The sequence below is a fragment of the Phoca vitulina genome, unplaced genomic scaffold (genome assembly GCF_004348235.1).
Source record: "Phoca vitulina isolate PV1807 unplaced genomic scaffold, GSC_HSeal_1.0 scaffold3, whole genome shotgun sequence".
Classification (NCBI taxonomy): domain Eukaryota; kingdom Metazoa; phylum Chordata; class Mammalia; order Carnivora; family Phocidae; genus Phoca; species Phoca vitulina.
In genome coordinates, this window is record NW_022589706.1 from 38,684,558 (window position 1) to 38,700,888 (window position 16,331).

The 16,331-nt window shown below is 38.1% G+C and overlaps 1 protein-coding gene across 14 annotated transcripts in view; it reads right to left on the bottom strand.

The window, feature by feature from the left end:
• Positions 1–105: 105 nt before the first annotated feature.
• Positions 106–16,331, bottom strand: part of CLOCK (clock circadian regulator) — a 142,457-nt gene continuing 126,231 nt past the window's right edge. For 13 of the 14 annotated variants that reach the window (XM_032400405.1, XM_032400394.1, XM_032400402.1 and 10 more), the window contains 2 exons: positions 11,728–11,977; positions 106–8,826 (listed from right to left, as the gene is read on the bottom strand). In XM_032400405.1, the coding sequence (XP_032256296.1) occupies positions 8,647–8,826; positions 11,728–11,977 (430 nt within the window). In that variant the 3' untranslated portion in view covers positions 106–8,646. The remainder of the gene's footprint in view (positions 8,827–11,727; positions 11,978–16,331) is intronic. The other variant, XM_032400404.1, reaches the window with a different exon arrangement.

Consider the following 16,331-nt stretch of genomic DNA (forward strand, 5'->3'; position numbering starts at 1 on the left):
TCTTTAAAAAAAAAAAAAAAAAAAAATTTTTTTTTTTTTTTTTTTTAAAAAAAAAAATTTTTCATTTACAAAAAGTAAAATATTTTTTTCTAGGGATCTTTCCCTCTCTTTTTTTTTTTTTTTTTAAATTGGGTAAGAAACCCAATATAAAAACAGTCAATATTTGACAATGTGGAATTACTAAATTAAGAGAGAATACTATGAGTGTATTCATATTTTTTCTATATTGAATAAACCATGTAACATAGATACAGTGTAAATAAAAGTGGTATGACCAGAGCTTGTTTTCCCTTGTGCATTTTATAAGTGAGTTTGTAACAATAATTTACCAAAGTAGTATTACTATTTATAGACCAGTTTCTAAAGTTGATGTTAAAAAACAGGAGCCAGGCATCTTCTAAAGCCTGTCTTACTTTAACACCTCAGACAGCTCTGGGACACAGTAGGTACTAACAAGGTTTAAAAAAAAAGTTTTATGGTAGAGCAGTGCATCAAACCACACAGTTTCATTCTAGAACCCATAACCACCGATCATGATAAGGCTACCTCATTTTATCACACTAACTTCTGTAATCACGGTCCTGTCAGTCTATTCTATTTAACTATTTTATCCAAACAGCATCACTGCTTCTCCCAGCCTGCTATGTTCTGTTCCCATGTGCAGTAATTCTATTTAATACTCTCTTAAAAGTAGCAACAGCACATATTGATGAAAAAGTCATTTTGGGAAACTTTTAAGGAGTTCTCTAGCCACCATAACAAGTGCGGTTACAGGGCAGTAAATACAATGCCCACGTGTGAAAATAAATAAAACACTTCAGAGAAATTTCAGGCTAAGACCCCAGACTACACCATTACTCCCCTAATATAGAGCCAACAAGTAATTACACCTTTTGCAAGAACAGAGAGGATAATTTCTTGTTACGAAAGTAGCTGGTCCCATCACAGCCCGGACTCAGCAGTGCAGACAGCCTGGCCCAAGAACGAGCTGATACTTGAGTAGCAGCATAGCTTTCTGAGGCACCACAATCTTGTATCAGGACAGAACTACTCACAGAATTTGGTAGCTCAGACTTGAAGCTACAAGGTAAAAACTGCTAATACTGTTAGACTCCATTGCTGAATAAAAGAAAAGAAAATGTCATTGTTATTGATTTTAAAATATTTAATAGTCTTCCTTTAAAATCCAAAATAATGTGATTCTTACAAGTTATGTGCCACATAAAGCAGGTGTTATTTTTTGAGAAATGCAGGTGATACCGAAAAACATAGCACTGAGGTATTTTTTTTATTTTTAAAATTGAATAAGGAAACAAAGTCTGGATCTAATTTTACATTTACAAAAGAAAAAACCACCAATGCTACTGCTTGGCTCTTTTACTATGATTTTAGGTTCTGAATACAATTACAAAAGTCTATGGGAAAGAGCATTATAATTATAGTACATGTAGTTTTAAAAAACTGTGCACATCATAACCTGGAGAAATGATCATACACCAAGAGGCCTGAGTGGAGGTAGGCTAATAAAACATTTTACCTCTTCTCAAAGGACAGCTCTGAAAAACAAGTGTAACCAATTGTAACACCAAATTGAAGTGGCAATCAATAGTTAAGTTGGTAACAGAATGATTCACATTTTATATAATATTGTACTTCCAAACATAACTCATAAAAATCATCAGAGAACCTAATGTAGCACCATGGAAACCATTCATTATCCCCTTGTGCTTCTGTGCAATTTAGGATTTGGGCAGAAAACAATACCTAGGAAATGTCAGTCTCATTTTTGTAAATCAGTTTGGATTTCAGTTAAATGTTTGCTTTAGGAAAGCAGGTATTCTTAAGATCTTAGCCATTTATAGCTCTACCCTTTTGGAAGTGAAGAACAATGGGCTACATCTAATTTTTACTTGAAACCAAGAGCCAAGCAGGAAGGACAGCAATGTCAAGAGTAGCACACCAAGAAACCACACAGAACATTAGGAAGAATTTGGTGTATGTTTTTACAGCTAATAACTGATGTTAACATAAATTGACAAAGATAAAACTTTTTTTGCACTAACTGGTTTCAATACAGCACTGAATGTGACTCATCTTTGGGCTTCAATCTCTACATAGAGTGAATGTCAGCAAGTGCCATACTGAGGCCCTTCCCCAACTTACGCCCTAGTAAAAGAGATTTCAAAATCGTTCTAGAATGGTCTAAGAATTACAGCTGTTCTGGCTGACATGAAGGAAAAAAAAAAAAGGACATTTCCTGGCCAACTGGTTTTGCTTGATTGTCTAGTTACACAATGCGTCAGTCTACGGCTAATCTAGCTTTCCCTCCATTCTAACTCTTCGGCACTGGCGCAGCCACCGCCAGCAGTGAATCTGCACGGTACAGACCGACTCAAAACACACACACAGTATCTGAACGTCATTTTTAAAGCGATGTCACAGTTTGTTTCCTCAGAAATTTAAAAGCATACATTTGAAAACACATTTTCAATGTAACCCTCAGAGTTAACACTTTTTACCTCAATTAAATCCAACTTGTGGTTGACTTGCTTTCATTACCATTCTTGAAGGGGTCCCAAAAGCTAGACAGGGTACCCTGCCCCTCCACTCGGGGAGCCCTAACATGGAGAATTGTGTTCCAATGCATACTAGGGAAGAAACAGCCTCCGAATTTCTAGGCTTCAAATGCTCAAACACTACTTCCAGTGGACAGTGCCGTGTATGAAGGATTTTTGTTTTTAAAGGACCAAGCAACAGTCACTACATAAAAACGGCCAACGTTTTTTGTTAGAAGAATACAGTGCACATACATTGTTCCACCTATATTTACGGACTTTAAATGGATTGTAGTATGGATATGATCGTGATGGCCATTAGAAGATGCTGATCGTCTTACTAACATTTCCCCAAACGGGCAAAACACAGGCACCGTGTGCCGTCGGTTGTGTCATACTGGCCTTTGGCTGCGCTGGGGAAGTAATCATATAAAAAGTACCCATAAAATAGAAAAGGCAGCAAGTGAAACTAGAAAAAGGCTGGAGCTATACAAAGCAGATTCGGAAGGAGTTACCTTTATTCTTTCTTAATTGAGTTGAGGACAGGCGGGAAGTGCAAGGGCATCTGGCTTTGGGCCCTCCACTGCCGTCCTGAAGTAACACAGATTTGGATTGGCCCAGGGAGAGTCCTCGTGAGGGCCTGAGACTGCGCCCCACATAAGAAGAGTCAGTTCTTTACATAAAAGATTACGAAGCAAAACAAAACAAAACCACATATTAAATACATGACACTGTGAAATCACTTTGATGAGAAAACAACACAAAGATATTTTAAAATATAAATAAATACATTTAGCCATTTTCATTCAAGAAACCCAGAGAACTGCTTTCAAAGCAATTGCGTCTTTAAAATCACTTTCTAAATTCTTCCATAAATACTCACTATTTTGATTGTCACTTAATGCAGCACCTCAGTGTTTGCTGGTGGTGGTGATGGAATTCCACTTAAACAGTCTCTTCATAAACTATATCCTATTTCACTAAAGACCGTTTCCCTAGGAAAACCCAGTCAGCTTACAAAATATTGTTAAATACTCAAAGCAGAACCTGCAAAGTATTATTTTATTTACGAAAAACAAGGAATGTAGTGTTAAATTACGACAAGGGGAAAAATATGCAAAAACAGTCACATGGAAAGAAAGTTTTAATTTTTAAATGTCCACGTTTGCTTAATTTCTTGTAAGCTGTTCAATACTGCTTTAAATATCCTGAATTAATAACTATACCAACAAAATGCATCCCCAGTGTTTCCACAGGAGACATATTTAAAATAAGACCAAATTATACTTTTCTTCAACCGAAGTAGTCTTTTTCTCAGTCCTTTTTGTGCAAAAATATTACAAGAGCAATTCAAATGGAAACGCTGAAATGACATGCCAACATTTCAGAGCACATTTAAAACACCCAGAATAATTCTTGAAATTTTTATCGTATTCTAAAATATTACTACCAATCACTTTTAGATTAGTTCTATACATCTATTCACACTGATGCAATTTTCCTAGACCTCTGAAAATAAACAGGCTCATTGGTCTCTTTTGGTGTCCATACAATAGGCAAGATAGGTTTACAATAGTGTTGAAATGGAACTAGGCATCTACAATCTCCTGACTCCAGCACATTCAAAACCAAAGTCAAAATTCATTTGGCTACCTTGAAATCACTCTCATAAACCTGCTACGGTTCACTGGATCTAAACATTTCTCAGAAATGTGTCATTTTTAAATTTCACCTAAGTGATGATTTGGGGATCCTTTAGAAATGGTAATGCCTAAGATAATAAACTTTATCAAAATGAAGAGTTGCAATAAAGTGCTTGTTAATTTCAAAATGATGCTTTCAGACTGTGGTACGTTATTTGAAGAGTGTGTGCTCGTCCTACAGAAAGGATCCCCGGGCGTGAGAGGTGGGTCCTCTCACCTGTCTCCGAAAGCAGCACTATCTTTTGGTAGGCTGGCAATAGGCACGTTACCCATGCGGATGAGGCTCCTACTAGTGCTATGGCAGAAGGGGGAGTAAATTAGAAAAGTGGGAGGCATGTGGAGGGTTCCTACATATTCATAGTTATATACAAATATATTAAATATGCTATAAAAATAGTCGACTCTTTTCCTTTGCATTTATTTCAGAAGCTCCTTTCAGAGGAATGCTCACCCAACCCAAACAAACTTAAAAGGGTCTCTCTCTCCAATTGCTAGTAAAATGGCAAGTGCCTTTGTGCTGTTTCTTTTCCACCGTTTGGAAATTCCAATCTGCTTACTCCTGGCTAGACTCACTCAGCAATAGTAATATCCAGTGTTTATACCTTACAACATCGACTCCCAAGGGACGAAGAGTAGGGTCACAGATATTGGAAAGGTTATAGACTTGAATGAGTTTTACACAAATGTTCACCAACAAACTTTCACTCAGCAAAGAACCAGAGAAAAAGAAAAAGGGAGAAATGAGCAATACTAGAGTAAAATGCTATTTGCATTCCACCTTAAAAAAAAAAAGTTTACCTCACTGTAGTGGAAACATCAGAAAACAAGTTGAGTAATACCCAGTTTAAAATAATTTTCACCTGTGTGGAGCCAGAGAAAGAGTACTACTTGAAGGGGCCCCTTTCTAAGGCTTCTTGAACAAAGATTCCCCTCCCTTCAGCACGATGCCCTGCACGGGGCTGCACTCCTCCACACCCTGAACTAACTGCAAGCAGACCGCTTTAAGGCAATGACCAAAAACTCTAGTGCTTCGGAAAAATCCAAATCACATTTTCACTATTCTGCACTGAGTATTCTATAACCAACTATTCAAAGTCACTGGCATCCTCTTATTTCTAGTACATTCCTAAACCAAATTTAAGTGACAAAGCAGAGCATGGGATGCAAATGACCCCCTCAGCTTAGGACAAAGTTTGGAGACTGAAAGGTAGTATTTGCTCACGTGCGATCCCCATCCCTCATACTTGCTTTTTCTCCAATATATTCTACCCAAAAATCGGAGTAACTTTTGAGTGTCTAGGTTCTGGTTTGACACCACTCTTAGCAGCAACCTGATTGATCCTCGCAGTCCTCACTTGAGTTGTCCAAAGCAGGGTGACTGCAGAGCAGCTAACATTTCCCCATGGCTTCAATAGTTTCTTACCTAAAAAGTGCCACCCAGAATAAAATGTTTTTAAGAAAAATCGAATCTCTCTGAGAGTAAAGCAGAGGGAAGAATCTAATGACTTTTAAGTAGCTGAAAGGTGTCTCTATTTGGTATTTTTTCATTACGCAGATTTGGGATTTTAAGGAACAACTTTGGCTACAGAAATGAAGAACAGGCGACTGCCGAATCTTCATCAGACGTTCGCTCAAGTCTCAATGATGGGGGGGGGGGAGGGAAGGGACCGCTCTGCAACCCAAGTTCAAGGAAAGCAGGAGGAAAACAGAAGGAGCTGAGGCGGCTGATGCTCACTAGCTCTTCGACAACACCTATTGACAGCAGAGGGAAAGCAGCTGGCTGTTCCTTTAGACAATCCATTCTAAGGGCAAAAATGAGCTGTGAGGAACAACAGGAATTCTAAAACATTTTATCTAATTCTCCTTCCCAAATGTTGACAAGGATGGAAAATATTGAAGGAACTGGTAGAGGAGACTGTGAATAGTCTACAGATTTACCTCGTGGCTTGTCTTATGCTTTGCCTTTGTTAACCTAAGTACACAGTACTCACAGCTGACCATCCTTCCGTGTAAGTATGGTTATTTAGAGGATAAATCTTAATATAACAGTTCTTTGTATCTTGCTACCCATACCACTAGATACTGCCAGTAAACAAATGAGGCACAACTCAGATATATATGGAATGGCATAAGGTTGAGAAAGGCAATTTGAAAGGGGAGAAAATTAATACTGTTGCCATATTCTACAACATCAAGTTCATCTATGTGTACCTATGCTCAAGTTACACACACACACTGACAACTATTCTTGACATTCATGAGAAAGTCAGAAATCTCTTCATCCAGATCATTTAGCTAGAAGAGGAGCTTCTTGATATGTTAATTATTGATTGGTATCTAGTGACACTTCTTTTGTAGAAGGGTAGGTACCAACTTTCTTTGGTTATTTTCTTTTTCAATATAACTTTCTAATTTAAGTGTGGCCAAGTACAGTTGTCTATAGAAAGACAAAGTATATCCCTTCGGGATGAGGGCAAAGTGGAGGACAGAAAAGTCTTAAAGAACTGAGCTTAAGAGCAATTCTGTAGTAGGTTATTTTCATTGCTCAAAACCTTCTTCTGTTTAACAGCCTCAGTTCTGTTATACATTTTCTTTTAAGGTCAATTTTGATATATTACAGCTTGCTATCCTCCCTTTCCTCAGTAATAATTTTTGATATTCTAATAAGGTATTTCCATTAATTTTCCTTTGCTCTATAGTTGTAAATTTATTAGTACCATAAAAATCTATAAAATGTTTTACGTAATTTCTGTTGGAATTTATTACCTTTAGAATCTAATATTGCCAAATGAAATCTTAGTTCATGTTCAGAAAGCATGTGAGTTACAATATTCTAGTGTTATAGTGAAGGCAAAGCCAATTCCTACCCTTTCTTTTTTCTTTGTAGGAATATCAAGATCATATTGAGAAAATATTTACAGGTAATTCTTAACTGACTGTTTAGCTTGAAAGGAAGATGTTGATTTAGGAAAACAATTTTGTGATCACATCAATGACTCTGATAGTGTTAGGATGTCACCTTTTTTTCCCTAAGTTACTTGTACGTCTAGTCCAAGAGACTCAAAGCAGTCTTCCTGGGAACTTAGGAGAATCATAATGGCACTGACACCCACATGCTGTTAAAAATGTACTAAGGTTTCAAAACTGCTACTGAAACCAGACAATGAGTTTAAGATGGTGAGTTATCACCTGAATCAAAATCAAGGCACTATGGGTTTTTTTTTTTTTTCTCTCAAATAACCCTGAATCATTTCTGACTAAAAGAAGCATTGAAATTGTGAAGGATAATAAAAAGATTCCAACAAATCCTAAAAGTTAAAATTCCCACCAGTGAGAATGTTAAAAAGTGCCTAAAATCTTTTGTGTGCAAATTTTACTCCTATAACTGGAACATTCTTGAAATGACTTTCAGGCTTATTGAAAGCCGTTTACACAACTATTTCCAACTATGAACTATATCAAAATATGTGACCAAAACTTCCAACCATCTAAAATAAAGCAGTGCAAATCCTATTTTCAAACATAAATGAAAAATAATGAAATGAGGGATATTTCTGAGTAACTTGAAAATCCTGTTGCTTCAATAATTTAACCTGGAAAAAAATATCCATTCCCAGCAGCACATCATACCTCACTGAACAAACTGTGACATCACAGCCAAAGTATGAACAAAAAGCCTTGTGCCCCGGAAAAGTGAGTAGAACACTACCATGTTGTAAACAAAAGGGGAAACAGAACGTACTAGTTTGCACATGGTGTCAATCTAAGGAAATACACCTAGGAGTAGATAATGCTTTCATGCAGCTTACAAAATGTTTTGCTTTCTCTCCTTTTATCCAGACATATACATAATTTTTTACAGCATCTGTACATAGAGAATTTGAACGACACAACATTCTGAAATTAATTACTATCCAATCATTATCTGAAAAGGGAGAGGGAATGGGGAAGGGGGCCTACTGGGTCTACCAGACCCTGTCTTCATGGCATCATTGTAAGCAACCCCTGACATGACAGTGGTGTGTCCTCTGTAACACCTGAAAACAGGCACAGAACCACTAAAAGTTACTAACATTGTTAGTGCCTTTCTGACTGACTGGAGGCCATGTTTCATAGCTGAGCTTCTTAACATTTGGCAATATACTCTTTCCATCGAAAAAACACTGTCAGAACTGACTATGGCCCCGTGATCATCTCCTGCTGGCTGGTATTTCATGTACATCTGTAGCACTAGGCAGCATTTTCCCTGCTAACTAATTCCAGAAACTACAACACTCAGCACTGCATCTTGTGAAACTGCTGGAACGTTTCCTTGTAGCCTCAGATCATCTGAGCAACTGCTATGGACAACCCCTACCTCCCCTGCGGTCAGAGAGGAGTCGTGTGTGCTACTGTGGTTGAACCTTGGAAGGATCGGTCAAGCTGTCAGTCCTGGGCCGACTCAGCTGCTGCTGTTGCGGAGACTGGTGGTGCTGGTGATGTGACTGAGAGAAAGTGCTCTGTTGTAGTGGGAATGCAGCAGAGAGGATAAGCGGAGTTGAAGGATTCCCGTGGAGCAACCTTGAAGTCTAAAAGACAAATGCATTATGCAACACTGCTTTACCCGTGTTACACTGTCTACATCAAGATTTACTCAAGTTTTTACTCTAGATAGGGACAGAATCCTTAGATTCCACATAATCTACATCATTTTTATCTTCTCATTTAAAAATAGTATTTGGAAAATGTTTATGAAGTTTCCCTTCTTTTTGAAAATATAGCAGAATTTTATTTATTTATTTTTTAAGGAATCTGAGCTAGAGATTTCTTGGTATAGAAAGCAATCTATGTCTTGAGACAAACCATACGTACTCTTTCCTTTTACAGATCCTAAAGGCCACAATTTTAAGCAGACAGTAAAATGTTAAGCATAGCTGAGAACACATGAAACACAAATACTCTGAAGTCAAACAGACAATGCCTCCTGCCCAGGCTCATTCCGTTGGGTAGAGCAGCACTTCAGTAGCCAAGAGCATGGGCCACTGGGTTCAAACTCTAGCTAAGCCATTTCCCAGACTGTGTGACTTGTTCCAACTATTTACTTCTCTGGGACTCAGTTTCTCCATTGACAAAATGAAGACAATCAAAGTGCCTCCACATTGGGTTTTTATGAAGATTAAATATTAACATTAATATTATTTAGAAGTACCACAAAAATGAGGGCAAAGCTAGAGACAAGTCCTATATATGTAGCAGTGTGGTGTAAAAAACCAAACCAAGCCAAACAAGGGCAAAGGACGTGAATCCAGAAGCCCAGAAGCCCTGGATTTGAGCTGTGCTTTGCCATTTACCACCTGTGTGATCCTGGGCAAGTCTCACTGTCATTGAGCCTGTTTCTTTCACCTGATTCTGATTTCTGGTGATACAAAGAAAGTGAATTTTTACAATGAATGTTCTTCCTCACTACTGACAACACAACTTGATGCAGGGCTCATAATCAAAACATGGGGCTGTGATAGCAAATCTTTGCAAACGTATAGAAAGGGCACACGCACACGTGCACCCACATAAACATACACACACAAGGACAGATCCTTGAACCTTAAGCTTTGCCAAAGACCTGGAAAAACTTCTTTTTCTGTCACTTAGGAAAAGCTTTTGTAACATAAAGAACTCAGGATATTTGTGAGCCTTACAGGATTACAACAGAGGCATATTTTGGAACTAGATGTTATATAATCAGAAAGCCAAACTGTATATTAACTATCTACAAAGAAGTGTATTTCTAAACGATATTGTCCATCTTCTTTCTTTAGGGGTCCCATGTCTGTGGAATTCTTTTTTCAGAAGTGAGGGAGAAGAGAGTGCTTGTTCTTTTAAGGGCCCTTGTTCCCTGATTTAGAAGATTAAGATCTTAAGGCAAGTTCTCTCCTTTTTTAAGGTTTTGCTCAATTCTCATTGAGTATTATAATGAGATAATAGTTTATAACCTATTATAAATTCTTGTTATTAATTCATTTATAACAACAGCTAACCTAGCTGCAACACAGGCTTCAGGTCTAAGATGCTGTCAGTGGGACTCTCAGAGGTATTTAGGCAACTAATCTGTTTTAGTTTTCCGTTATCACCAAGGTAAGAGCTCTATCTGCACCATAACACTAAGGGTGATAAGTTAATGATGTATTTATGCCTGAGTATACAGTCTAATACTGAAATTTTTTTATTATTTTTTATTATTTTTTAAAGATTTTATTTATTCATTTGAGATACAGAGAGAGAGAGAGCATGAGCAGGGGGAGTGGGAGAAGGAGAAGCAGGTTCCCTGCTGAGCCAGGAGCCTGATGTGGGGCTCCATCCCAGGACCCTGGGATCATGACCTGAGCTAAAGGCAGACGCTTAACGACTGAGCCACCCAGGCGCCCCTAACACTGGATTTTCTAGTCATACCATCTGTTGTGTAACTCTTACAACTGATTACATGACATGTATGTGGCTGGCGTACGTGGAATGGTCTCCAAATAACTCCAGGCCAGCCTGCATTCAAAACTGCTCCCTGTAGACCAGAAGGGGAAAAGCTGGATTTCCACATGTCATAACCTGCTACTGTGCACTCCAGTGAGGGTACTGAGGTCCAAAATGTATCCTGCTCAATTCCTAGCTGAGGATCCCAACCTAGATAACTTTCTTCTGTGTCCTTTAGATAAGTGGATCCAGTCTACTGAGATATGGGAGATATGTGATGAAATATGTGTCTGCATTCTGGCTAATCTGAGGGTTTACTCCATTAATCAAGACAGGGCTCATAAATGACAGCTAGTTCCGTGCCTTGTAACTATGTTCAGTGATTTACACGCATTGTTTACCCATGAGGTATGAACTATTAGCACCTCCATATGAGAGATGAAGAAACTGAATTTTAGTAAGTAACCTGCCAAAGGTCACACAGTATGTGGTAGAGCAGTGACTCGATCTCAGGGCAGCCTGACTTTGGAGCCCATGCTCTCACCGATGACAATACACAGTCCGCCACAGTAGTTCTCCTCTGACATTAACTTTTAACCAAACAATCATTATAAAATTTAATGCAACACAATAATTTAAGATAACGCCTATAACTAATTTGTCCAAAAATTCCTTTTGATACCCCTGCCCCGTAGGAACGTGTGTTTGATGGGCCGCTGCAAGGAAGACAGGGTTTGAATTCCAGAAACTCCAGTCAGAGAGAGCTCTATATAAAGTACCTTGCTGTGGACAGCAAGTAGCTACTTATTCTATCCAGTAGTTCAGATAACTGGGTACGTCGGTGGCAGAGCTAAGTCTTCCAAAGACCAAACAAGGGAAGAAAAACCAGCTAACTGGGACAAACGTTCTGCCCTTCCAGAAATTTAACTTGCGCAACAAGCTTTTATGGATTTTTTTTTTTTTTGATGCCTAATTTCACTACATCAAAGGAAATGGGCTTGGGAGAGCTGCCCCCGGGGGAGAAGTACCTGCAGAAACTGCTGCGGTGGCTGGGTCAGCGGAGCCTGAGGCGGCTGCTGAACTGAAGGGAGCTGCTGTTCCCGGGAGCTCTGCGGCGGCCGCGTGACTGACGGTGCCTGGGACGGCTGCTGTTGCGGGGCAAAGGTAGGGTAGGCGGTCACCACCGGACCCATGAGCATTGTGCTAGGTACCATGACCGCCCCACAAGCTACAGGAGCAGTTACTAATTTGGTCACAAGTTGCTGACCTTGAGAAAATCTGTGAAGAGGAAAGAAAGAGAAGAAGGGGAGTCAGAAGTACAAGGTATACATTACAAAAGGCAGTGGGCTGGACACTTCTCTAAGATAACACCCAATGATATTGCTGGTTTAGTTTTTAAAAGCTGCACTATTTTAATATTCCCACCAGCAGTGTATGTTGCAATTTCTCCGTATCTTCACCAACACTACTTTCTTTCTGTTTCTTTTATAATAGCCATCCTGATGGGTGTGATGTGGTATCTCACTGTGGTCTTGATCCGCATTTCCCTAATGATAGGTGATGTTGAGCATCTTTTCATTTCCTTATTGACCATTTGTAGATCTTCTTTAGAAAAACATCTATTCAAGACCCTTGCCCATTTTTTAATCAGATTGTTTATTGTTGACTTATAGGATTGTTTTATATAATCTGTATCAGATACATGTGATTTGCAGATAATTTCTCCCACTCTGTGGGTTTCTCTTTCCTTGTGCTGATAGTGTCCTTTGATATACAAAAGTTTTTTGTTTGTTTGTTTTTTAAAGATTTTATTTGACAGAGAGAGAGAGAGAGATAACGAGAGCAGGAACACAAGCAGGGGGAGTGGAAGAGGGAGAAGCAGGCTTCCCGTGGAGCAGAGAGCCTGATGTGGGACTCGATCCCAGGACCCTGGGATCATGACCTGAGCTGAAGGCAGACGCTTAACGACTGAGCCATCCAGGCACCCCTATATACAAGTTTTTAATTTTGATGTCCAGTTTATCTATTTTTTCTTTAGTTGCCTGTATTTTCCAAGAAATCACTGCCCAATCCAGTGTCATGAAACTTTCCCCGTTTTTTTCTAAGAATTTCATAGTTGTAGCTCTTATGTTTAGTGCTTTAATCCATTCCGAGTTAATTTTTGTATGTGGTGAACGGTAAAGGTCCAGCTTCATTCTTTTGCATATGGATATCCAAAGAATTTATATTTTTGTTTGTGATCATTTCATTTTGCTACATACATTTTTGTTTTACTGGTATTCCCGAAGGAATCTTTAAAAACATGAAACATGAAACAAAATTGGAACATACAGCTTTTAAAAACTGTTCCTCAAAAAATTAAATACAGAATTACCATGATCCACCAATTCCGTTTCTGGATATATACTCAAAAAGAATTGAAAGCAGGATCTCAGATACTTGTACACTCATGTTCATAGCAATATGATTCACAATAGCCAAAAGATGGATGCAACCCAAGTGTCCATCAATGAACGAATAAACTGGTGTATTCACAATATGAATGTGTGAAATGTGAAACTGGTATATTCACACAATGAAGTATTATTCAGCCTTAAAAAGGAATAAAATTGGGGCAGCTGGGTAGCTCAGTAGGTTAAGCATCCAACTCTTGATTTCGGCTCAGGTCATGATCTCAGGGTCCGGAGATCAAGCCCCACATTGGGCTCTGAACGTGGAGCCTGCTTAAGATTCTCTCCCTCTCCCTCTGTCCCTCCCCACTCTCACTCTCTAAATGAATGAATGAATGAACGAATGACTGAATAAATAAATACCTTAAAATAAAAGGAATAAAATTCTGACACATGCCACAACATGGACAAACCTTGAGAACACTGTGCCAAGTGAAATAAGCCAGTCACAAAAGACACACCTATTATACAATTCCATTTGTATCTAGAGTAGTCAAATTCATAGACTTATGTGCTTAGAAAGCAGAATGGTGGCTTCCAGGACCTAGAGGGGAGGAGGAATGGGGAATTATTGTTCAATGGGCATGGAGTTTCAGTTTGGGGCTAAGAAAAAAGTTCTGGAGATTGATGGTAGTGACGGTCCCAACAGTATAAATGTACTCAATGTCAATGAAATGTACATGTTGAAATAGGTTTTAACATGGTAAATTTCATGTATATTTTACCGGGGGGGGGGGGAGTTTTAAATCTGTTAAAAAATATCTTTTTATAAAATTCTAGGTACTTGGGGAGTCAGCTATATGTGGCATGTGTTCATTTTGCTGATCATGAATAAACTTAAAGCTATCATAAGGGATTTTTAAAAACCTCTCTAGGTTTTACAAGAAGATACTTACACTGCAAGTTGTATCTTATAAACGTAATTCAAAATTAAACGACCTTCTAGCAGTGAATAAAAGTACCCTCAATTTATAAATTCATCGATACAGCACAGTACCCACTGTGTTAGAATTCACTAATATTCGCTCCCTCCCCACCTTCCTTCTTCTATTTTAATTAAAAAAATAACAAAAAATGGTAACTGTTCAGGGAACAATATTATTTCTATTTGCCTTTTCTGTGAGTTAGTTTCTAACACTGGCCATTACAGAGCTATGACTCCACTGTGAATGGAGCACAACATAACTGCAGTTATAAACTGTGTCAAGTACATAGTGGTGTTAAAGTTAGGAGAAATGCACTTTATTATTTATGTGGTCCGTAAGACAAAGTAAATCTATTTTTGAATCCACACCACATCTTGAAAATAAAATACGCTATTTTATATACTTCAGGACTGAATGCATTATTTAATGCAAAAAATATGTATAGAAGAATTTAAAAATTCACATATGAAGAATAATGCCCAAAGAAAAGTAACATTTACGAAGTGGCTTGGGCACAGAAATACTAAATGCTCATTTCTCTGTAATCTTAAAAGAAACTGCCCCAACTGCTCACTGGTGAAATGTGATGAGAATACTTCATCCATCTCTGGCACCAAGAGACATTCTTCAGTCTACTTAATGCTTAACTTTCACTTCTGTGACTTTGTATATACTATTCCCTTTGTTTAGAACAGCCTTCTGAGACTCCCTGTCACATGAAAAAGTCTAGCTCTTTAAGACTCAGGCCAGGGACCTCCTCTGTGAAACCTGGCCTTGACCACACTCCTCTCTTCACCTCTTTGCCTCAACCCATAAAACTGCTCACTTCCTTTTTTTAAAGACCTAGGAAGAAGTATTTATCATGCCAAATAATACTGATTTGTTTAACCTTCTACGGCTTACGAGTCTGATCATTCTCTTGGGACAAAGAATGTGCCATACTCACTTTAAGTAGGCACTCCAATATTTGCTGAAATATATATTTTCCCCTCAAAAAAAAAAGAGGTCCACAAATAGTTGCTAAGTTGTATCCTCAGCATTCTAGATTAATGACGTCTTCCTCAGGTTTTAAAAGTAATCCTCTACATTTCTATGGAGCACATTCATAATACCTCCTTTTAGAATTCAGAGCGAAAAGTTGGACTTCACCTGAGGAACTGAGTTCCAAAGAGAAGCAATGAGTTCTCCATGCTCTCATTGCCTCTGTGATCCTGCAGCTTCTTTACTCTCTGGAAATTAACAGGATTTTAATAAAACCTACCAAGCAGTCTGATACAACAAAATTGTATTATAAAAGCAGTAGCCTACTTGTATTGCAGTAAAATAAGTAAAAACTAAAAAATTTTTAAAATACAAGTTTTAAGACCATAGAGATCCTGTAGTTGTTAAAAGCTTCCCAAAATATGAAATAATGGCATTTCTTCAGAATATTTGTTTCTATGTCAGCTATTTGGACTGCCCACTAAAATAAGTCATAAATGGTTGTTTTTCTAGAATGGCCCACAAAAGTTTAGTGTACTATAAATTTAAGCACTTGAATTTTGAAATCAGATACCTAGGCTTAAATTTAGAAACTACTCATCACCCCCTTAACTACCTATAAGCCCCTAACCAAATTACTATAAACTCACTCTTTTCTTATCTGGGAAATAAAAGACCCAACACATATTTAAAAAAAAAAAAAAAAGAAAGAAAGAATTAAATGAGATAGTGTATTTTGAGCACCTAGTACAGTACTCAACAAACTCAAGAAAGGTAAGTTACTTTTATTCCATAACCTATATAAACTATGGTAGTATAAACCTTAATCATGGTTACTGGATGAAAACTCATCAACATCTGTATTAAAACAAAGTTTCATAGTCATACAAAGCCTGTCATAAAACTCCTATAACAGTGTGCTATGGATATTGGATTCTATAATATTTGGTAGAACATTTTTGGACAGGAATTCTTTTACTATAACGTCCTTAAACAATGGACATATTCTGCATCTTTCTTTTCCTATTTGAGAGAGAGAGGGAAAAAAAGCAAGAGAGAGCACAAGCAGGGAGGAGAGGGAGAAGCAGGCTCCCCACTGAGCAGGGAGCCCAATGTGGGGCTCAATCCCAGGACCCTGAGATCACGACCCAAGCCGAAGGCAGATGCTTAACCAACTGAGCCACCCAGACACCCTTCTGCATTTTTATTTCTAATTCAAGAATGCTGGCGGGAGTTAGCTACAAACTAAAATCATATTTTTAAAAATCAAATTAC